The sequence below is a fragment of the Anolis sagrei genome, chromosome 1 (assembly GCF_037176765.1).
Source record: "Anolis sagrei isolate rAnoSag1 chromosome 1, rAnoSag1.mat, whole genome shotgun sequence".
Taxonomy (NCBI): domain Eukaryota; kingdom Metazoa; phylum Chordata; class Lepidosauria; order Squamata; family Dactyloidae; genus Anolis; species Anolis sagrei.
Window position 1 is genome coordinate 193,864,846 of NC_090021.1, and position 24,714 is coordinate 193,889,559.

Below are 24,714 nucleotides of genomic sequence, written 5' to 3' on the forward strand. Positions count from 1 at the left end.
AAAAAATCTCTGCTGTACCCCATATCAGAATCTGAGTGGAGCTGTAGAACTGATGGATCAGTATCCCAATGCAGCGTCCTGACACACAGTTTGAAGAACAACCATGCAGCATTAGCAAAAAAGGGCCAGAGATTAGTGAAGCAAATACATTCTATGAAATGTTAAAGCTACTTTAAGCTACAGTCATATCAGAGTTTCAAAAACAAAGAAATGCAAGATAGATCAATTAGTGACAATTGGGTGGACATTCAGTAGTATAGCAAGTCATGCAATAAATATATCAGTGAAAACACAAACAATTCAGAGCAAGTAGTTGGGTTGCAACATTTAGTCAATCAACCATTTAGATTAATTTATGAGACTGTTTTAATTGGCCCAATGTGCTAGCTTTATAAAATGGGCTGATTTTTTAAAAATAAAATTTAATACATAAACTAAGCCTGTGCCTCAGAAAACAGCACACTTTCTCCCACACAGGATGAAGTCTCAAACAACACATGTGCATATTTTTATACATAAGGAAATACAAACAGATTTAATCAATTAGAAGTTATATGATTAACTGTCTAAGATTTCTTTAACTGGGTGACAGCCCCAGTTTTTAGAAATGAATTCAGTCATTCTGAAGAGAAATCATTTGGAAGGTTTGTAGCACATGAACTTAAAAGAACAGAGGAGAGTTTTACACACTGACAAACTAACTACACAGATTAGGTAGTGTCATTTGATCTAACTTGCTAACATATTGTAATCTTGCCCCAAGCATTAAATATGTTCAGGAAATTGTCATATTGGTAAAGGAAATGAGTCAACACGTAAACCTTTGGGTACAAAAAAAAGTACTTTTCCACTGGGATATACTGCTGCTAGTGTTTCCAAGATGTGACACTGCTGTAATTATGGGTTAAGCACTGCCTTGGGCTTATGTCATTTAATTTAAAGTTAACTCAAGACAGTCAATGTCATAAGAAATAGTGAGAGAGACAGCAGAATTCTCAGTAACTCAAAGTTAAGGGATGCTGAATTTGAAATCTAATGCCATTTGGTGGTGGTGTGGGGGTGGGGGGAGGGTGAATAAGATCACTCCTCCAGAAATGTTTACAATGGATTACTTCCTGGGAACTCTGTTTACCAAACTAATTTTAAATTAACAAAAGATTTCAAAATGTTGATATCCAGGACACAACAGCCCTTTTTAGGATGAAAAAGGCCCTCTCAACTTATACTCGGGTCAAGTTTATGTATTATTTTACTCTGTTATTATTATTACATTTCTTATTTTACTCTATTTATTATTATTATTACATTTCTTATTTTACTCCATTTATTATTGTTATTATTACATTTACATTGTTTTACGCTATTTATTATTATGCTTACATTTATTATTTTACCCTATTTTTATTGTTACATTTATTATTTTACTCTATTATTGTTATTATTACATTTATTATTTTATTCTTGTATTACTGTTATGATTATATTTCCATTATTTTATTCTTTTATTATTATTATTATTACATCTCTATTTTACTCTATTATTATTGGAAGGATACATAAGCACATTTACTCTGAAGAAGGTTGAATAATGGTTTAATCACAGTTGGAAAGTCTTATCTTAAATTACAGTTTTATGAAAATATTCAAAAACATTTAACCTACTGATGCCTCCATTAATGTAATTTTATTGGTACCAATTTTTATTTTTTATACTCAAGTCAATATGTTTTCCCAGTTTTTTGTTGTAAAATTAGGTGCCTTGGCTTATATTTGGGTTGTTTTATACTCGGGTATATATGGTACATTTATTACTCAAGTTAACTATTATTACTATTATTAAATTTCACGTATATCTTTCTTTTCTACCTCAGATTTCAATAAGTTAATTCATAAAAGACAAACAACTGCCAAGTGACAATAAAGGTAACATTAAAAATAAAATAGCAAAAATGAAAATTAAACACCTTTTTTAAAAAATAAAGAAAAAAGAAAAACACTAAACAAAACAAGTTGTCTATGACAGCTACCTCTGTTTCTGGGTATTACAACAATAGCCCAACAGGTGTGGATAATATCCTCCACAGTGTCCAGATAATAGGTTTTCAAAGTACTTCTAAAAGCAGGAAGAAAGAAGCCTAGTCGAACCCTTCTTGCAGGCCATCTCCCTACTCTCATCGTGACCAAAATGCTATCTTCCCTTTACTTGCCAGTCACAATGTCGATGTCAACAGGGCCCTCTATGGCTAATCTGATCTAAAGGCCCCAGTACATTCATTGGGAGATGGTAGTCTTTGACTTAACTTTTAAAGCATTTAATGATCCTGTTGGATGGACTGACACCTGTCAGATGGACAGACAGAGTATGCACACAGAACTAAACAAGCACCATGTTCTCTCAAAAGAAGGTGAACAGGTAGAGAAGAAGAGTACCACGTCTCTTCCTCCCTCCAGTTCAGAATGGAGAAGTTCCAAGGTGCAAAGCTGAAATGAGACTCAGTGAAAACACTAGTCTGTCCTCCCAACTCAAATCCCATTTTAATTCCAAGAAGACACAACAAACAAACAAACAGAAAGAGAGTACAAAATAATTTGCTGTAATTTAATACTGCTTTTTCCAATATGTTTTGCAGGGTTTTTTTAAAAAAATTTAATTTAAATGAATTTGAGTTTTTATATCTTTAACAAAATGTCTACCAAATTCTTGGTTTGCTTCTCAAAATGTAATTTTTTAAGACTACATTTCTGCTGCTATTCTATTTTGGCAAGTGAGGAAAGAGCTCCAGTTTTAAATAGAAGTCTTCTTGCCATCCTACGTCTTTCTGAAAACAGTTATTTAACCATGCTGGTAGTCCATTAGATTTAGCTATAGTATCCCAGATCTTTGCTTACATTTATTTAACCTTTCGTTTAAAATAACCCCCAAACCTCCTAAAAAGAGCTGTCTTTCCTTACTCTCTTCTTCAACTTTCACCTGTTTCCCTCATAATTATGAAAGTCTTCATTAGCTGCAGAAGAGGGCTGTGGTGATGTTCCTAGGCAACTGTTTATTCACGTATATGCTGAATAGAAGATAATAGTAACTGCTTTTATGAGCTTCAATAACACTTTGTAACAAAATTTGAAAAAATGTTTCTTCCTGATTTGGAAGTTTTATTTCCTATTTAATTGTGTGGTATTTATTTTGAAAGTAGTTGCTATACTTCAGAAAATTTGTGGCTGCCACATACTATGTTGAATTGATATTCATTGAAAAACAATAGCAAAATGTGCTACAGGATGTCCTGCAAAACCAAGGGCTTTTTTTAGTTTAATAAACTTTTTTCTGTGTTTTTATAATAGAACCAATTAGCATATGACATCTATAACCCAGGAGAGAGAGAAAATGTTACACAGTGTAACCAGCATATTCCTAACCAGATCTCGGGCAATGCTCAATAAAACTGAGCAAAGAAAAAATGTATCAATACCACAAACATTCCACAAGCTGTTTGTTCAAAGTCATACCAAATGAACCTTTAAAAAAATTGGAATCTTCAGGGTAGACAATTCAGCCTACACAGCATTATCAAGTGACACCAACAATGCATGGTTTCACCATATGAGACTTACAAGGCATGTAAAAGACAGATGCTTCTGCAACCCTCATGTTGGCAGGGGTACATGAGATGTCAGATTCAAACATTCATTGTAAGCATCCAAGATATCTGTGAAAGTTTATTTTCTGTAGTTGTAGGGAGAAATCTGGCTTCTTCCTTGTGCTTCAAAGACACGGCTTGTTTACTGTCAACCATATTTAACAACCTAAGGAGGAGCATCAGTAGCGGAATGACAAATCTCTGGACAAACAAATATATACCATCAGTGACTCAAACAAAGAAAACCAAAAACAAGATGGGAATGATTCCCTCCTAACTAACTCATTCATTCATTCAGTCATGGTACTTGTATCCTGCTTTCTCTCTCTCAGGGAGACTCAAAGCGGCTGTTTTCTCCAATGTGGGAAGGTGATCCTTCATGCTGATGTCTATTAATACCAATATCACACCTCTAGGACAGGCATGTGTCTCTGACAAATAAGGTGGAGAAACCCAAATAGCTGCTCTACTAATCTTCAACAAAGAAATGGTTGCGCCCGATGCAACAGTGCTATGAGTGGAATGTGCCTGAAGTCCCTCTGGAACTAGTTTTAAACTATGTGCCTAAGTCACCTCAATACAGTTTCAACCAGCAAGCCAAAAGTATCTATTTTACTCCTGAATAGAGACATAAAGTCAGGTTTACGAAACCCCTTAGTATCTAGATCTGTCTTGACTAGATTTAGATCTGGTCTAGATCTGAAAGATCTGTCTAGACCAGATCCTTCCAACTGTGAATCATGACAAGTTAGTGTGTCAGCTACAATATGTAGGTGTGTCACACAAATGTACCGAGAAATGACAAATATCTTGGAAATATATATTACTGTCTCACAAATCATATATTTAAAAAAAACACGAATTAAACATTTTAATGAGGTAATGTCATGTCCACATATATTTCGTTATTACAGTTTATATATGAGTCCATATCTCTTTGCTAGTAAAACTGAAATGATGCATGTCTTGAAATTGTGTTACCAATATAAAATGTTTTGAAAACTCTAGAAAGAAAATTTCAAGGCCTTATCACATGCAATCTGTACCTCTCTTTCCCTTGTGGTGTCTTGGGCTCCAAGCAAAAAGAAAGCAGCAAAATCTCTTAAGAAGAGCATAATACAGAATTCACTATGGGGAAAAAGTAGGCTCCAAACAAAGAATAACTGAATCCTTACGAAAAATACACAACTCCCTGACTGATAGAGTCCTAAATTCAGAGCCTCTACAAGCCGAAGTTATGGAAACCAAAAATGAAATTGGAAGTCCATTGATCTCAAGAGTTAAATAGAGCCTTCAATAAGGCATGCAAAACCACAATCAGATTCCACAAGGTTCCCAAATAACTTAGATCTATTAAAAGACAGTCAAATTAGCTTTGATCCTTTTATCTGCAATCTAATTTTTTAGCATAAGTTGATGCCTGGCAGTGACATCAACCACCATAGCTTGTGATGCATATTAGACTGAATAATGACTAACATCAGACATAAAAATGTAGCCAATTTATTGCAGAAGCTTAGGCCCCATCTACATTGCCATATAAAATCCAGGCCATCTGCTTTGAACTGGATCATATGGCAGTACAGACTCATATAATCCAGTTCAAAGCAGATAATGTGGATTATCTGCTTTTATGTGGCAATGTAGAAGGAGTGTTAGTCTCTCCTTTGGAAACAAGAGACATCAAATATTTAGACTAACAAATAACTGCCCTTGTAAACAAGGACATTACTGAAGCAGCTCTGATTGCAAGATCTGAAGCCTCATGAACCCTATACAAAAAGACGTCAACTCTGGGCTTTTAAGGGTGTCATTTCCAACTCTAAGGAATAATGATCCTGACAACTATCCAGCTACAGGATCAGCAATAAGGAGTTTTAATGTTTCCATAATATCAGACGGTAATCAATAATGGTGCTTCACAACAGCTGAAACTGTGTGCCACCCCAGGATGAACTTACTCGCTTCCATAACTTCTGCAAATACACCAGGAAAGGGTACCACATAATGTTCTCATTTAGCCTTAACCCTGATTTCTGGCACTCCATCCAGAGACTTCCCTGCTTTATGAGAAACAGGAAAGTAATAAGAATCAAATAATCCAGGAGATACATGCTCCTTCCTCCTCCCCATTCCACAAACCCCCTGGAGCCCACATCCTATTTGGCTATGAAGGAATTCCATGTGCACAACTCACAGGGAAGCTCTTGGGAAAGGGAGGGAGGCAAGAGCATTCTCCACAGTCAACTGTGTGGCTGAAGCTGCTCTTGTCAGCACCATCACTCGGTCCATCCCACTATATGAGATTCCATCACACTCCTCAGTCACCTCAGTGACACAAACCAGAACAGACTGATTTCTCGCACAGAAGGTTGTCAGTCTGTTCTCTCTCTGCAACCTGAAGGTGCCTTCTAAGCACAGTACATCACAGATTCCTTATCTGAAAGATTGGAGCTACATGTGCTTTCCAATCTGCCGAAAGCTACCACTTCCATTAAAGTCTTGAAAGATGTAGGGTTTAAAGACCACAAAAAATCTTAAGTAATGATGATCCACAGCTACCTTAAAGGTCCAAGATTAGCTAAAGCAATAAGCTCTGTCCTGTTCCAAGGATGGAACTGGGAAGGTGGGGTTACCTTTTCCCATTAGAATGTTAAGGATGACTGACAGTTAACAAGCCCTATCAGTGAAGCATGAAGGATTACCTTCCCCAACTAAAAGAAAAGTTACCTCTCTTATATTCTGAACAACAATATATCTTTTTCTTTTTTTTCCCGAATAAAAAGAACTCTATTCTACTTTGTGGACTTCAATCAGCTAAACAATGACCTGTATTTTTGAAAACAAAGAAAATAGTCTTGTATGACCCAAATAAAGGCTACAATTACAAGTCAACTGGAGTGTCCTCTGTCTGATGATCTGCACATGATTGCACCCAACCACATGTCCATGTCAAACTAAGACTGATTCTATGTGAATCCTACAGGCTTACTGCTTTCTCTTAATAGTGGACCACAGGGAGGAGGTGATTAAGAAATCTAGAAGTGATTATTATATTTCTGCTTAGGACCTTGCTCCATTTACACAGACAAGCCAGTCCTATGAATCAACACTGAGTTTTCAAAATACCAAGTTTTAGGAAATTTATTTATTTATATTCTACCTTTCTCCCTGCACTTCATTCAAGGTGGCTTTGAATCATTCCTTAAAATGACAGATTTTGCTATTATTATTTCTATTATTATACCATTTTTTTCTTAGAGACTCAAAGGATGGACAGTGGATACAATATGCAATTTTAAACCTAAAGGCTTTAACCATTAAAAAAGAATTAAACCTAGAACTATTCAAAAGTTAATAATTAAAACCATTAAACTAGGAGTTTAGCAGGGTTCAAAGTAAATTCTTGATTGAAGCCCCGAATTGGAGAGAAATGTCTAGATATGCAGGATGTCTAGATGTGGAACATACAGCAATCTCCCAAATTAACAATAGCCTACTAAAAGACAGAGACTACATCTGGGTTCTTTAGAATACTGGAGTGAACCATAATATTTGATAATATTATGCAATATTTAAGATGCAATGCTTGTACTATAGCTTAAGGTTTGTCTTAATACTGTACCGCATGCTTAACAGCACAAATTAATTACCATAACACCACAAATTAATTACCGTAATATTTAAGAAGTCATACCTAGAACCAACAGCACCATCACCGGAATCCTGGCTTCCAGCTTCACTTGGAGTGCTCACAGATTTCGAAGATGGAGACATAGGAGGGGGGACTAAATAGTGAAACAGACAGGTATCCGCTGTTACTAGTCGTAGAGGTTGAACAGCTTAGGATGTTTCCAAATTAATTTAACATGGAAGCATTAAAAATGATGGTAAACAAAACAAAACAAAAAATAAAATGGATGAAAATGAACAATAGAAAAAAAGGGGAAAAGACAATGTTAACATATCATGCTGGAGACTCATGCAGTGTTTAGCATTAAATGCATTTTGGGGTTACATTAAAAAGTATAATTTATAGAAAATGTTGAGGAAATGAAAATCCCATTAGGATTTCATAATTTTATGCATACAGACTGTTTCCCCAGAGATTAAAGCAAGGAATCAAAATATATAATGGACTGGATGCTGAGTTCCCATGAGTGGAAGATTGTTCTTGAGAAGAGAAGGAAGGTGATTCCTCACACAGTTCACTTGCTGATTCAGAGAACAGCAAAAGAAACAGCTACACTACGTATGTTAAAGGACAAAGAAAGAATATGTCTAAATCACCTCCATCCATCAACTACTTCTTTCAGCAGAAGCCTATTTACTTAATGGCAATTTTGAATCCAACTCAACTAATGTGGTTTTGATGTATTTCAAAACTACAGTTATTGTTGAAGGATCATAAAATAACATCACCACATGACAATTGTATTATTTCCTAGATAAGCCACACCTCATTTTATTCCTTCTAGCTTTTCTTTTACAGCTTCTTCTTTGACCAATATTATTTTCAAGATTTTATAAGAGGACTTCTAAATATCCGTTTTTGTTTTCCTTTACTCAACTATCTTTCTAATGAAAGATGCATATCTCTCAATACACTGTTTTTCAGGACAAATATCAATTCTAAAAAGAGAACTGGCAAAACTGGTGTTTTCATAATCTCTTATTCCACATTAATGAGATAATTTGAAAAAGGAATAGTGACAAGAAAAGCTGAATCCTGACTCAACTTATTAGTTGATAATTTTAAAAAGAAGCATGTATTTGATTCATTCTGAATCAAGTTCTTTGTTGTGATTTCAACTGATAACTACTGCCATCTATTGGTTGGTTAAACTTAAAATGGTCAAAAATCTTCCAATATTGCAGTGTCTCTCATAATTGGAAGTAATAATGGTCTAAATCTAAGTGCTAGTCTTGGCTAGAGTAAATCCACTAAATTAATAATGAGATAAGGTTTTCCAACTGAATTGTTTTCATTAAAAAGTATAAGAAGTGTAAAAAAAGTAATTGTCTATCCATGGCTTGAAGTGAGATGACCTATATTCTCCCTCCTCAGAAGTCTATCATTTACTTTTTCACAAACTCATTTAGAATTCTGTTATCAAAATAAAGCTGAATTCATTCTGTTTTAGGTGAGTTAGAACTTTATTAATAAGATTAGCTTGTAAATTTACTAAAGACTAGTTAGTATATATTAAAGTACATATTGTTTTCTAAACAGTTAAGTTACATGCAGGTAACAAAATTCTAACTTGCAATATATAAATACAAGATTAGTTATTCTTTTATATACTCAGCTATCACAAGAATGTGGCTCTGATTATAAAACCTCCATAAACACATTAATCCCCATGTGTCTAGACAAATTTACATGGGAGATGAGTGTGCTCACCAAGGCTCTTGCCATGTACATGGACCATTCGAACAGAGAACAAAATGATTGTGATCATAATATCTAATTAAAGACATTCAAGTAGTACTGCAATTACATATATGCTGCAGTCTTAAACCGTTATCCTAAACGTCTAAATTAGTGTTGCTGCATAATGTGACCCTTACTTCTAAGTAAAGATATACAAAATGGCACAGTTATGAAACAAAGTTCAAACATTTGTGTTCTTGTAGAAGATAATCACAAATTCCTTGTTCTGAACTAGTCACTGAACTGAGGGATTTTGGAAGAAATCTCTAGCAAAGCACAAATTCCTACTGTTTTGGGATGTGGCAGGCAAAAAATGCACTCCAGCACAGAGATAGCATTTTTACAGAATTTACCTGATCTGAAAATCCAGGACTCCAGACAATACTCAGATAACAGTTTTGCATCTAAAATTATTTTCTTTCAGATTTTTCCTTGTCAGTAAATTTTCATGAGTACTTTTTGTACAACCAGAAGATTTACTTTGCTAGAAAATGGCTCCTATACCAAAAAGCCATTAATATTAATACTTTGGGGGAAACGTGATTACCAAATTTTATTTCAAAACTGTTGTGTAAACATCTATACAAATAATTCCCTCACATTTTAATATTTATAAATATAGCACTTTTAAAAAGTAAATCTAAAGAACAATGGGCAGCACTGGCTACACTCTTGCATCAAAGACAACCAGCTTCTGAATAAGCTGCACTTTAGTACAAGAGAAGAACAAAAAATCTGTTTTAAGTATGTAGGCCACTAGGTAGTTTCTTGCTATGCTGCAATGCCCCCTTGTGGCAGTGTTTTCACTTTCTTTATATATCTACAAGAATTAAGAAAAACTTGAAATTTGTAGCTTTTGTTCTACTGAAGAACTTTGCTTTTAGTCATTTATTAAAAAAGAAGGTACTAGAGATAGTTGGAAATACAGTATTTTAAGCCTGATGGTATTTCTTAAGTTGGTGTTTCAACTCCAACTGCATTTTAAGTTGATTCAAATGAAATAACAGTGGAGATCCCAGAGTAAGTTATTTGGTTGAACATAATTAACGAACAGCATATCCACATTACACAGTTGTAACACTTCAATTCCACTATAACTGCTATGGCTTTTTCCTATGGAATCCTAAAATTCAGTGCCAGAAAATGTCAATGCAGTAATTCAAGGAAGACAATTTTAAATCTCTTCACTTTAATATCTAAGATATTTTCAGGGTTTTGTTTTCTAAAGGAACAGTCTCTAAACTGAACCATTGCATGCTACAATAATAAAAGATCATCTAAGTTGATATACCCCTTTATACTGATTCTATATATAGTATAGTCAAGATTTGAGAAGCTCATAGGATAAAATATTGCAATGAACACTCAACAGATGCATGCATGAATGAATCATTGAACTCTCATGCTAATATTAATGCCACTTTTTGTGGTGGGAGAGACAGTTACACAAATTTACATCATATTAATACATACCCATAGGAGCATCTGGTGTTAACCCCATGCTTTGAAGCAAGGCTTCAGCTTCTCGTCTTTTCTTTTCAAGGTCAGACTCATCTTGTGCAGGAAGAGATTCTTTCTTTTGATCAGTCTAAATGTTTTTTCAAATGACAAAAAGTATGTGGTTGAGTACACTTTTAATATTCCACTAGTTTCATGTGCAAGGGACAAGGTTTTTAAAACCATTACTTTATTTCATAGAAGCAATGATACAGTGAAGATGAAAATGCATCTATATTTTATTGTGAAAGGATGTACATGGCACAAGACCTATTGTCAAGTCTCATTAAAGCCTTGTATGGAATAAGTGGCAAAGATCAAGGAAGACAGAAGAAGGAGAAAGAATTGTGCAAATACTTGTCTCAGGCTGAGCAAGGATACTGTCATTGGGAGCAGTGAGCTGCTAATTTCCATAGCAGTATGCATAAGACAAAAAGCAATCTTAGTGTCTATGCAAAGCATAGCTAAACAGAGAAGAAAAAAGCTCTCGTGTACTCCTCTCTGACCTCAGTGCTGCTCCAAGAATCTAAGCACGCATAAAAGACAGGATTTTGCATTATTGTTTTTGTGCAACAATGTTGCTCAGAATTTTCTACTCATTTTGTGGAGGACAAATAAAAATTATTCCATTTGACAGGCTAACTGAATTGCTTTCAATGGGATCACATTCCCCTTAGAAGATCAGGTTCATATCCTGACAGAGCTCCTAGATCCCCCACTGTTACTGAATTGTAAGGTGTCAAATTATGCACTTGTACAACTATGGTGAATATGTCAGTTGCAACTGTTTCCGATGGAGGCTTTTCGCAACAGTCATTCCTACCTTGGTTACATTGCACTTTTGTAACAGGCTCTAAAAAAGAACCAATCAGGCATAATATATGTATTATATAAAACTCTTAAAGATTTGATTCTTACTCCTCTCACTTTCAGACCACTGAGATACAACAAAATAAGATTGCTGAGAGCATGCAAGAATCATTGGCAATTTTTTTTAAATTTTGCTTGAAAGATTGAAAATTCTTTTATATTAGATTTTATTAATACAGCGGTACTTATTCTGGAAAATTGATTGTGCTTTGGCACAATCAATTGCCAACAACTGACTCTATAACCTCTAAAGGACCTTAAAAGTAGACTTGTATGCATTTAAATCCTTAAAATGGAAATTTCAAAGCAATCATGACTTGTACATTTTATTCACTGCATAAACTTCTTGCATTGACTGGAGAATGGGCTCTCCTGGACGATATTCCACTTTATCAAATGTATGAAGTGTTATGACAAGTCATGTTGAACCAATTGGAAACCATGACCACAATCCATCAAATTCATGTTAGGGGCTATTAGAAAAGAGATCCAAAACAAAGTGGCAATCTGAAACTAATTTCATGTACAATACTGGCAGCAACTCTTTAGAAAGAACATTACAGATTTGCAAAATGTGCCAAAAAGGACTATTAAAACATATAAGGAGCTGAGGGAAAGATGTTGGGGACATTACTGGCAAGAAGCCACCTTCATCAGGCCTTGCCTTCTAGGAATTGTTGCATCACAATCTAAAAAGTGAAAGAGTTGAAGCAGAGTAACTCCTACCAGTTTCATTAAAATATCAGCAATTTTTTGTTTCTCCTTTCTTTAACTATTCCACATTTCAGTTGGCCATGAAAAGAAGTGTGATCACGGATGGGTGCATTAAAACCTCCTCCTGCTACTACTACTTTTCTACTGGTATACATCCAAACATTTTGTTGCAAACTGGGTGCCCAGACAGGTTGCAGCAGCAATTAAATAAGTATGAATAGAAAGCAAAGACGAAAACATATAAAATAGTTAAAAATACTTGAACATTGCATATATTTGTTTTAAATAGCTGATATTCTATCCGGCATAAAAACAACAGGCAGGGACATTAAAGACCAAGCTCTTCTGGCAGGTTTGTTCAGATAGTTTTAAAATTATGAACTGTTTTTTAATGTGTATTCTTATTATGTAGACTTCATGCCATTTTAACCTACTGTGGATTTGAATTGGTGTTTTTAACTGTGCTGTATTTTAATCTGTCATTCCCCGCTTCAATCTATAGGGTGAGACAGGTAAGAAATACTACTACTAAACACTTGTAGTCAGTTTTCAAAAGTCTATTGAAATGGAAAGCTTCACCTGTAAAGAGGAAGGAACCAAGGAAGAAACCAATCTGATCCCCCACCTAGGGAGGGAAAGGGATAGCCACCAAAAAGGTATTTTTTTTGTTTCCACCATACATCCCTGTGAGAGTGGCTGGACTACGAGTCCAATAATCTCAGAACCCAGGCCAGATCATATGGAAAAATACAGTACTTCAGACAGGCTGGACTCAAGTCGTATCAAGGTCTTAGAAATGATAACTAGCACTCTGAATTGGGCCTAGAAGTAGACCAGAAAAACTGTTCCAGTGAGGGAGTTATAACTATGCTTCTTATAATCTGCTCAGTGAACAATGCAGTTGTCAAGTCTTTAGACCTGCTGAAGCTTCTGAACGTTCCTCAAATGGGATATAACCAAAGCATATAGTACTATGACAGGTCCAAGAAAGGCAGTTAGTACACTAGCTTTAACTGTGCAAATGCACTCCTGAACACCACTAAAACATGTGCATCTAATTTCAAGATGGAATCTGGGAGCATATGCAAAGTGTGCAACCACAGCCAACATAGGCAATCCCTATTCTTTGATCAGCCTTTCAACTGACCAAGAACATCTTGTTAGGATTAAGGTTCAATTTGTTTGCTCTCATTCAAGCAGTTACTGAGAAAAAATGCACATCTTTCTTGGAGTTAGTTGGAAAGAAGAAATAGAGTTGTATATCTTTGACATATAGTGGCACTAGATTACCAAAGCTCAGCCAATTTCTCTCAGTGTTTTATGTATATGCTACCAATAAACATAAATCCAATAAAATCCTGAAGAACTAGGTCCATAGGACAATGACCAAGGAGTTGAGCAGGGACTCATCACCTGCACTTGCCATTCCAGAAAGGAGAAGAGCCACTGCAGAGCACTGCCTTGATGTCTCATCTCAGCAAAGCAACCCCAGAAAGACATTATAGCCAATGTTATCAAAAGATGTTGAAACGTTAAGCAGAACCAATGGGGATGCACTTCATCATCACATTGCCCAAAACTGTTTAATGACCCACGATAACCTATCTCATCCTGGCACTGAGAGGCTCTACACACTCCAGTATTTTGTCCACGCCTTAGTTACCTCCAGGTTGGAGTATTGCAATGCACTCTACGTGGGGCTGCCCTTGAAGATGGCCAGGAAACTGCAGCTAGTGCAAAGATCAGTGGCCAGGTTGATAACTGGAGCGAATTAAGGGAGAGTTCAACTCCCCTATTCAAACAGCTCCACTGGCTGCTGATAAGTTTCCGGTCTTGATTCACGGTGCAGGTTATCACCTATAGAGCCCTACACAGTTCGGGACCGGCTTATCTTCATGACCGTATCTTCCCCTACAAAACCTATGTGGTCTCCAAGATCTTCTGGGGAGGTCCTTCTCTTGCTCCTACTCCCATCACAACCATGGTTGGTGGGGACAAGAAAGAGGGCCTATTATTATTATGTTTATTTTTATTATGTTTATCTTTACCCCTCTTTATTTCTCCCGAAGGAGACTCAAAGTGGCTTACATTAAAAGTATTACAGTCAAATTTAAAATATAGAAATATGCAAACATGAGAAGATAATTAAGTATAATAGTATTAAAAATCACAGTTAAAATCCATTAAAACATATTCAAAGCTAAAAATCATATTCAATTTCATTAAAGCAACAGTTAAAAGTGGCCCTGGCCATACGGTGAGCAGGCAACTCGTGCTCCATGAACCAGGAAAAGGCTGAGAAGCAGGTAGTCAAAGAGGCTTTCTGTCAGCTTTCTAGATTTGAAGCCATGAGGTTCAGGATGTGAGATCCCAGTTCAGATTTGGAAGCCTTTGAAAATCCATGTGCTAAGCACCATCCGTTCAGCTGGGAGATATTTTCCTTGTTGTGCTCCAGGCTTCCATGGCCTACTCGGTGGTGCCCCCCCCCCCACCTCTGCTACTCTCTCCCCAGAAATATTAGACTAGCATCCATCCTGTCCAGCTTTCGAAAAGAACTAAACATGTGGATGTTCCACTGTGCCTTCAACTAGATAGCTCCCCAAATAATTCTGGCTCCCAATTCAATCCATAATTAGATCTTGCACATTACCAATGTTCCCTTTTAGAGACATAGTGCTCTCCTTACACTACCTCCCAAGTTCTAATCTTGTCATCTGCCTTTAGCACTTTATCCATCAACCTTATCCTTTGGCAAGTGATTTGCACTAGTCACCCGCCCGAACTTAGACCACTGAAGTTTGTTGGATATTGGCTATATACTGTATTTGTGTGGTTGTTTTTATACTGTTGAAATGTTTTTATGAATTTTGTTGTTATATTTTAACTTATTCACCCGACCTCGCACCATCAGACTTCCACCTCTTTCCAACAATGACGTTATTTTTGAAGGGCAAGCATTTTTCAGATGATGAGACTCTGATTTCCGAAGCCATAATATGGCTTTTGGAGCAACCTGTCAACTTCTACAAGCGAGGTGTTCACAGTTGCTTTAAAAGATGGGAGAAGTGTGCGCCCCTAGGTGGCACCTATGTAGAGAAGAACTAGTAACGGTGCCAAGTTTCATTGCTCTCAGTGCACAGGAAGTGGGCCAGAGGAAATCTTTAATGAATGTCCCTCGTATGTGTCAAGAACATTTCCATTAGTACTTTATGCTACCTGCAACAGACAGCATTCATCTAAAAAGAGATTACAGTAACTGAAGGCAATGATTTGCATATGCTGGTTTGACTTCTGCAAAGATTTCTGGATGGCCATTAAGGCTGCATCTACATTGTAGAATGAGTACAGTTTGACACCAATTTAACTGCCATGGCTCAATGCTATGGACTCATAGGAGCTGTAGTTTATGTGCACCAACTCTCTTTAGCACAGAAGGCTAAAGGTTTTGGAAAGCTATGACTCCCATAGTTCCATAGCACTGAGGCTTGACAGTTAAAGCAGTGTCTAAGTGCATTAATTCTACAGTGTAGATGAAGCCTAGCCAAAGCTTGCATGAGTAAAACATCCCAAAATATGAGTGAACAATTTTGGTTAAGGCACTGAAATAGTTATTTACTGCCTTTATTCAATACCATGCCTTCACATTTCAGCCCACCTCTATACACAAATTAACCTCTCTTCACTCAACTCCAAAATGATTTCCTCATATTGGAAGGTGCACCATCTAAGAATTTCTATTTGAATTTTGTTACAAAATCTCCATTAAGTAAATAAACACTTCAGGATTTCAAGTATTACCCTTCTAGTATCAAGAGTTAAAGGAAAATTTAGTTACATCATACTCGAATGTAAGAAAGCAAACATGCAACTATTTTTAAAATCACAGGTAATGTATAATGCTGAGAGAAATATTTTCTCATCGACATAGTGTTTTCAGTCATATGTTGTTTTCTGAGCCCTGCCAAATACATAGCACAAGCAAAGACAGATACTACATTGAAAAGAACTAACTCATCAGCATTCCGTAAATATTATATTAAAATAAGGAAAGATTCAAACAGTTGATTATGAAAATCCAACATATCCTATAGTCAAAGCAGGGTTGGCAATCATATGACTTCCCTTGGATGTTGTTGAACTTCTACACAGCCGTGGATGAAAAATGTCATAAGTTGCATTTCAGCAACACCCAGAGGGTACATGATTCCTCCCCTTCCTCCCGAGTTAAGAAAGATTGGAGATTATTTTGATGTACAGTTTTAATTTTATCTCTAATATAGTCACCCGGTTACTTTAAGGTATTAACATAAAAAAGTAGTTAAAACAGCAATGCATAGTTATTTTATTTCATCTACATTACAACTTTCTTCACAGGAAGAGTGGCACTTTCCCTTTACAGGTAGTCTCAAAAGAGTGGACCTGCTCAAAAGCCCCAATGATTATGAAAGATTGCTTCTATTCAGACAAAATGGTAGTGAAATCTTCCTTGGAGGAGTTCAGAGATCATCCAAGCCCAGCACTCTAACTACTAACCACCCTGCTTTTCCCTCTATTAATTCTAACTGAGATTCTTTGGAAGATGAGCTGTTTCCTAAAACAAATTTGAATAGTTTCTAACTCTTCAATAACATTTTGATACATTATAATTCAGTAATGTACAAAGTCCTGCTTCATGCAAGACACTGATTACTAGCATTAACTATCTCCATTTTATACAAAGAAACACAATCAATACATGCAGTCCAGATTCAGAAGTCAGAAATGGAAAGGTTGGGGACAATTCCTCATTTTTCATAAGGTGCTCACATCAAATTAGTTCTATGAAACTGAATGAAATTATTTATCTTTTTCAACTCTTCAGTTACATTAAAATGCTATCAGATTTTATAGAACTTCCAGTGAATAAATCTCTGGAGATGTAATCTGAATTCTTACCTCCTTTTTCTTTCTTTCCTCCTCCTTTCTTTTCTTCTCCTCTCTAATTTGAGCTAAGCGTTGTTTCTTACGTTCCAACTCTGCCTTCAGCTCACTTTTGTCAGACATGATTGCAATTCTGTCAACAAAAAAGTGATTATGTTCCTGCATAAGTGAAGTGAAAAACAGCATGAAGTATAGAACCCCATCATATTTCTACCAAAATCCCATAAACCTAATCCTTCATTATTTCTGCACACAATTTGTACACTAATACCTTACTAGAGTATCTATCCATTTTAAATCCTATGGCGCCTTCCTGCAGAATTCTGGGGTTTGTAGTTTAGGGAGGGGCATTTAAACTGTTCAGACAGAAAGATCCTACGCCTCACTAAACTACAAACCCCAGAATTCTGCAGAAGGCTGCCACAGGATGTAAAAAGGGTTGATAATTGTGATGAGGGATGACTGCAGAACTTCTGCTACAAATGTTAAAATGTATATTTTTCTATTTAGATGGTATATTTGCTCTCAATAGAGACACAGAAGTATCTGAGCACACTGCTATATCAACACACTTCTAAATATAGCTCATAAGAGATAGAGAGAAAAAGTATAAACTGTATACTACAAATACAGGTTAGAGTAGAACCAGGAAGGCAGTTGATACCTACTTGCCAGTAAGACCTTCCAGAAAACCATATAAAGCTATATGTTAAAAGTAGGTGCAGATATAAAGGGAATTAAAAATTGAGTCTAATTTTAAAGGCAGTGAAATCATTACATCATACTGCTGTACATATACAAGAGTGACTCCTACTTCAGTAAGTCAACATCTAATTAGCTTCTTTAATGGGTTAGAGAAAAGTCAAGGAATAAATGAATGGCTATTCAGAAGAGGAGGGAGGACTGTGTTCTGGTGCATGCTAGAATTTTAAGCAATTTTTGAAACTAATGTTATGTCAAGTCAACCCTTCCTTGTTAGTAGTTTTTAATGGCAAAACTTAATATCTTCAATTGAAATGTTTCTTTCATGTTTTCAAGTCTTGTCATTCCAACACACAACAAACTGCCACACAAGCTTGGAAAAATACTATTCATTCTACTTTTTTTTCAAAAATGAGTTTTATTTCTAGTCAAGAAGAAATAACTACCACACTTGCATGCCAATCTTGCACCACTGGACAAGTATGTGTATAATAATCTCAATGGGAATTACATTTAACATTACGTGAGATCAGGATGTTAGATACAAGAAGCTTTAACTGAGTCAACATTATTAAATGATAACGTTACACCCAGTGATGTAGATTTCAGTTCAAAGTTTAAAATGTCTGTGAGAGTCACAAGGCCTGTGTATATGCCTAATTCGTTTTTTATGAAGATCAACAGAACAATGACTTTCATTCAGACTTTTGGACTAATAGCAAATTTAATATAGATTATCACACATATATTTACTTCATTAGATACAGGAGTGTGTAAAAAGGATGTGAAGGGGAATGCAAACATTTTATTTAGTATGAATGTCTGTTATCCTCAGTTTCTTGAAAACTGAAATCCAAATCCAAATGAATTTAGATCTATTACTTGTGGGTTTGATCTATGGTTTTGCTCAGCTCAATTTCTGTCTGAAAATGAAGCTCATTTGCCCAGTCATCTTGACTTGAGTCTTCCAGGTGTTTCAAACTTCCTCTCACAGTATTCCTGTTAGCCAAGCTGGCTGTGGCTTCTGGGAGTTGAAGGGCTCAAAAGGGCTTTGTTTGTTCTGTTGTGTGACATCAAGGTGTTTTTATGGTGGTTTTCTTGGGCTGACTTACCTGATATCACTAGGCAGTGGTTCCCAAACTCTCATCCTCCAGCTGTTTTGGAGAGAGTTTGGGAACCACTGCCTAGTGATCTCAGGTAAGTCAGCCCAAGAAAACCACCATAAACAGTAACACCTTGATGTCACACAACAGAACAAACAAAGCCCTTTTGAGTCCCAATCTGGCAGAAAGTCAAGACAGAATGATGATGTTGTTTTTACTGCTTTTGCGATGTTTTATACCATTTAATGTTTTTATCTATATTATGTTTGATGTATACTGAATGGTTAGGAACCGCCTTGAGTTGCTGATTGGCTGAGAAAGGTGGTATACAAATACAGTCAACAAACAAACAAACAAACAAATAAATAGAAATAAATATTGTCTTCAAAGAGGGCAAAAGATCTGAAAACCATGCCTTATGACAGGGGTCCTCACACTTCGTAAACAGAGGGCCAGGTTACAGTCCCTCAAACTCTTGGAGGGGCCGGATTATAATTCGGGGGGGAAAAATGAACTCCTATGCACACTGCACATATCTTATTTGTAGTGCATATATATATATATATATATATACACACACACACACACACACACACATACAAACACATACAATACAATAATTAAAATGAACAACAATTTTAACAAATATAAAGTTGTTAAAACTTGGGAAGTGTGGGCCTGCTTTTGGGTGATGAGATAGGATTGTTGTTGTGTGTTTTCCGATCTTTTCAGACTTAGGTTGACCCTGAGCGAGGGCCGGGTAAATTACCTTGGAGGGCCGCATCCGGCCCCCGGGCCTTAGTTTGAGGACCCCTGCCTTATGAGGAGTGGTTTAGGGAGATGGATACATGGGAATTGAGACACTGTAGCCATGTTTACATACTTGAAAGGATATCATATTGAGGAGTAGGCAAGGATAAGGAGACTAGGATGAGGAATAATAGATTCAAATTATAAAACAGGCATGGGCAAACTTCGGCCCTCCAGGTGTTTTGGCTTTAGGAATTGTGGGAGCTGAAGTCCAAAACGGATCTCCCTCTACGTCCCACCTTGGAGTCTAAGATCTTCTGGGGAGGCCCTGCTCTCGACCCCGCCTCTATCACAAGTGAGATTGGTGGGGACGAGGAGCAGGGCCTTCTCGGTGGTGGCCCCTCACCTGTGGAATTCACTCCCCGGGGAAATTAGATCAGCGACATCCCTCCTTTCCTTTAGGAAAAAATTGAAAACTTGGATTTGGGGCCAGGCATTTGGACAATCTGGCAGATAAAGAAAGGACTTTGACGATGGACAGGAATTGACTAAGTGGAATGGAATTATGGAACTCTGAAAGATGAACGCTGAGTATGAGATTAGTTTTATTGATTGTGTTATGTACCTATTGTTTTTAACTGTGATAATTGTTTTAACTGCTGTTTTGTATGTATGTGTATTTTGTGTAGGCATCGAATTGTGCCTTTTTGTAAGCTGCCCTGAGTCCCCGTCCCCCCCCCCCCCGGGGGGTTGAGAAGGGCGGGATAAAAGTACTCGAAATAAAATAAATAAATAAATAAATGAGATCCAACCTAATCATGAGGAAGAACTTTCTAGCAGTTAGAGCTGTTCGACAGTAGAAGAGACCGACTCAGTATGTGGTGGTAGTCTTCTTCCCTGGAGGTTTTTAAGCAGATGCTGGATGGCCATCTGTCGGGGGCGCTTTGATTGTGTGTGCTCCTGCATAGCATGGGGCTGGGTGGCCTTTAGGGTCCTTTCCAACTTCATGATGATGATGACAACCACCATCATTTCCTTAGCAGCTTGGGAGCCTATTGTCCGCGGGTCCTATGAGACCACCACTGAGGAAGGGCCAAAAAGCTAGGCCCACAGATGCTTCCCCTGAAAAGGAAGCAGGACCCCCAGCGCGCGCCGGGCGTCGCCCGCACAGAAGCCCCGCCCTCTCTTCTCGTGCGCGAGCTGACTCCGCCCACAACGGTTCTCTCTCAACCCCCCCCCTCCCCTCCCCTCCCCTCCCCTCCCCTCCCCCCATTGAAGCCTTCCTCTCAGAGGAAGGAAGGCGGAAGCGGGTGTGGCCCTAAGGCTCCACTTTTCGGTCCACTTACCTGTCACTGAGGCTCTCGTCTGTGTCAACTCCGCCGCCACTGCCGCCACAGCCCAAGCCGCCTCTTCACAAAAGCGACACTGGGACCACGAACGGTGAAGGCGAGCCCCACCAGAGACAGCTCAGCCTCGCCTGACTAAACGCGCATGCGCGGAAACGCTGACCCGCGGCGGCGGAACTAGAAGCCGGGCGTCGCTGCGTGCGAGGAGCGGACGGCGCATGCGCACGGAGAGAAAGTGGCGCCGGGCTGAGGCAAGGCCTGGGGTTTGGGGTGTGCCGAGCTCTCGGGTTGTCCGTGGATAGGCAACTTTCGTTGGCGTTTTGGGTGTCCATAAGCCAATGGCTACCTTTTTGCGCCCCAAAATAGGGCTGAGGAAGGGGGGGAAATAGGGCCAGGCTTGGTTATTCTCGCTTCCGGCTACAAGAGGGCTTGCGAGACTACCCTTCCTAGCAGGCCTTGAGCCAAGCCTAAGCCCCGCCCACCCCGAGCCGGCTGTCAACAGCCTGGCAGAAGCTGTCACGTGGCAGGCCCCAAGGGAAGGAGGGAGCCCAGTAAAGGAAGCACTAGTTGGTTCCAGAATTTGCTACTTAATCATCTAAACATTGAAACCATTTGCTTCAATACCAGTTTGGAACTGCATTAAACGGTCAGTGTAGATGGCCCCTTAATCACCTTGAGTCCCACTAATGGGAAAAAGCAGGATATAAATTAATAATAATAATACATTACCATCTGCCAGCTGCAGGTGGCCACCTTACTGGGATCTGCACGCATTATTCGCCGATACATCACACAGTCCTAGACACTTGGGAAGTGTCCGACGGGTGATCCAATTCAACAGCCAGCAGAGTGTCTGCTGTGGACTCATCTTGTTGTGTTTCTAATAATAATAATAATCATCATCATCATCATCATCAGCGGATGACCCAAAATGCAGACTGTACAAGGAAGCTGATGAAACCATGGATCATCTCCTCAGCTGTTGCAAGAAAATCGCACAGACAGACTACAAACAAAGACACAACTCTGTGGCTCAGATGATTAACTGGAACTTATGTCACAAGTACCACCTGCCAGCAGTAAAGACTTGGTGGGATCATAAACCCACAAAGGTCATGGAAAATGAACATGCAAAAATACTGTGGAACTTTCGAATCCAGACTGACAAAGTTTTGAAACACAATACACCAGACATCACGATTGTGGAAAAGAAAAAAGTCTGGATTATTGATGTCACCATACCGGATGACAGTCGCATTGAGGAAAAAAACAGGAAAAACTCAGCCGCTATCAAGACCTCAAAATTGAACTGCAAATACTCTGGCATAAACCAGTACAGGCGGTCCCAGTGGTCATTGGCTCACTGTGTGCCGTGCCAAAAGATCTCAGCCGTCATTTGGAAACAATAAACATTGACAAAATCATGATCTGTGAACTGCAAAAGGCCACCTTACTTGGATCTGCGCGCATCATACGAAAATACATCACACAGTCCTAGACGCTTGGGAAGTATTCAACTTGTGATTTTGTGATATGAAATCCAGCATATAGATCTCGCTTGCTGCGACATACTGTGCTTTTGTGTCAATAATAATAGAGATAATAATAATAAGTGCCTAAAGACCTTGGCCTGCACTTAAACACAATCGGTACTGACAAAATTACCATCTGCCAGCTGCAGAAGGCCACCTTACGCATTATTCGCTGATACATCATAGTCCTAGACACTTGGGAAGTGTCCGCCATGTGATTCAATACAACAGGTAGCAGAGTGTCTGCTGTGGACTCATCTTGTTGTGTTTCAAATAATAATATCAGAACACTAGGCGTAGAGCCTAAAGACCTTGGCCAGCACTTGAAAACAATTGGCACTGATAAAATTACCATCGGTCGACTGCAAAAGGTCACTCTACTCAGATCTGCACGTATTATTCGCCGATACATCATGTTCCGCTGTGCCTTCAACTAGACAATTCCTCAGGTAGCTGACCCCAGCTAGAACCCAAAAATCTTGTCCTCGCACTTTACTACCCAAATACGGTATTGACCTATTTTACATTGCTCTTATTCGTCGTCCTGTTATATGACCTCTGCACTTTACCCACTAGCTCAATCCTTTAAATTGTTGTTACACCAGTCCTCCCACATGTGACAAGAAATTGAACTTCGTTATTAGTTGTTAGTTTTTATAGTTATTTTATATATTGTTATAATATTGTTTTGTTTTATTTTATACGGTTTTATTTATTTAGAATTTTTGTATCCCGTTCTTTACCTCCGTGGCGGGACTCAGAATGGCTAACAGCAAAATTCAGTGCTATACAATAAATAATGTCATAAAACAACATACAATAAATAAGTTCTAAAATACAATTCAACACATTTAAAACAACATCTAACTCAGTCCAAAATGTTATGGCCAAATAACTCTTAGTCTATATCGAATCATCCGTCAATCAGCAAATGTCTGACTCCAAAGCTAGGAGTTTAGCTGCTTCCCAAAGGACAGGAGAGAGGAGGCAGACCTAATCTCGCCGGAGAGAGAGTTCCATAGCCAGGGGGCCACCACAGAGAAGGCCCTGTTTTATGCAGCTTTGTGTTACTTTTTAACTGTGTTGATTGGGGTTGACCCCATGTAAGCCATCTTTAATCCCTTTAGGGAGATGGAAGATGGGGAGATGGAAGCAGGGTACAAAAATAAAGTGATTATTATTACTACTACTACTACTACTATTATTATTATTATTATTATCACACAGTCCTAGACACTTGGGAAGTGCTTGACATGTGATCCAATACAAAAGCCAGCATAGTGATCCTGTTTGCTGTGTACTAATCTTGCTGTATATCAAATAATAATGATAATAACAACAACACCCCCCATTCTTATGGTTAAAGCCCACAAGTGCTGATATCTATCAACACCAGTTGCGGCCCACAGCTTTTCTACTCTGTTGCAGACAAACCAACTCACTCCACATTGCAGTAGGTAGTTGTGGTCTTCTGAATTATTTTGGACTATAATTTTCATGATCCCTCAGTACTAAGTAGCCTAATGGGAATTATAGCATCTCCTCCATAAAACATTTGTGGCATATCCTACTCTATATCTGGACATTCACAAATCTTGGTAAGACTGCGGCTTTTTAAATTTAATTTTTGAAAATAATCTTATAAACATCTGTGTATTTGCATCCTTAGTTTCCTCAAACATGAAAAAGCAACAAATTTAATTTTAAAACAGGCCTGTTTTGTTTCCCAAGTGATATTAGACACCCATTATTATGAAACTGGAATTCGGGGCCATCTTATATTTCCCCTAAAGATAAAGGTTTCCCCTTGACATTACGTCCAGTCGTGTCTGACTCTGGGGGTGGTGCTCATCTCCATTTCTAAGCCAACGACACGGCGTTGTCCGAATACGCCTCCAAGGTCACGTGGCCAGCATGGCTGCATGGAGCGCCATTATATGTCTCCTACAGTTACCTTAATACACAACACCTTGTGAGACTGGGGTTTTCTCATATATAAATAATTGTTTCAATTCATTTTATTTCAAAGAGCAAGATCATATCCCAAAATGGTCTCTGGTAGGCATTCCATACAGAAGGTTTATGACCTAAGATTGTGATAAACTGAGCATCTTGGCAAGTGCCTGGAATGCCGGTGACTTCATTCTCTCTATTCCCTTTCTTTCAGCAAAAGTAAAGTATCAGAGTTTTTAAACAACTTTTGAGCATCTC

At 37.9% G+C, this 24,714-nt stretch overlaps 1 protein-coding gene across 4 annotated transcripts in view; it reads right to left on the reverse strand.

Annotated features, from left to right (window-relative positions):
* Positions 1 to 21,138, reverse strand: part of DYNC1I2 (dynein cytoplasmic 1 intermediate chain 2) — a 40,741-nt gene extending 19,603 nt beyond the window's left edge. Inside the window, exons 1-5 of one of the 4 annotated variants that reach the window (XM_060779000.2) lie at positions 20,972 to 21,138; positions 17,086 to 17,203; positions 10,543 to 10,657; positions 7,333 to 7,477; positions 19 to 78 (exon numbers count right to left, since the gene is read on the reverse strand). In XM_060779000.2, the coding sequence (XP_060634983.1) occupies positions 19 to 78; positions 7,333 to 7,477; positions 10,543 to 10,657; positions 17,086 to 17,193 (428 nt within the window). In that variant the 5' untranslated portion in view covers positions 17,194 to 17,203; positions 20,972 to 21,138. The remainder of the gene's footprint in view (positions 1 to 18; positions 79 to 7,332; positions 7,478 to 10,542; positions 10,658 to 17,085; positions 17,204 to 20,971) is intronic. The other 3 variants (XM_060779008.2, XM_060779024.2, XM_060779017.2) reach the window with 3 other exon arrangements.
* Between the last annotated feature and the right edge of the window lie 3,576 nt (positions 21,139 to 24,714).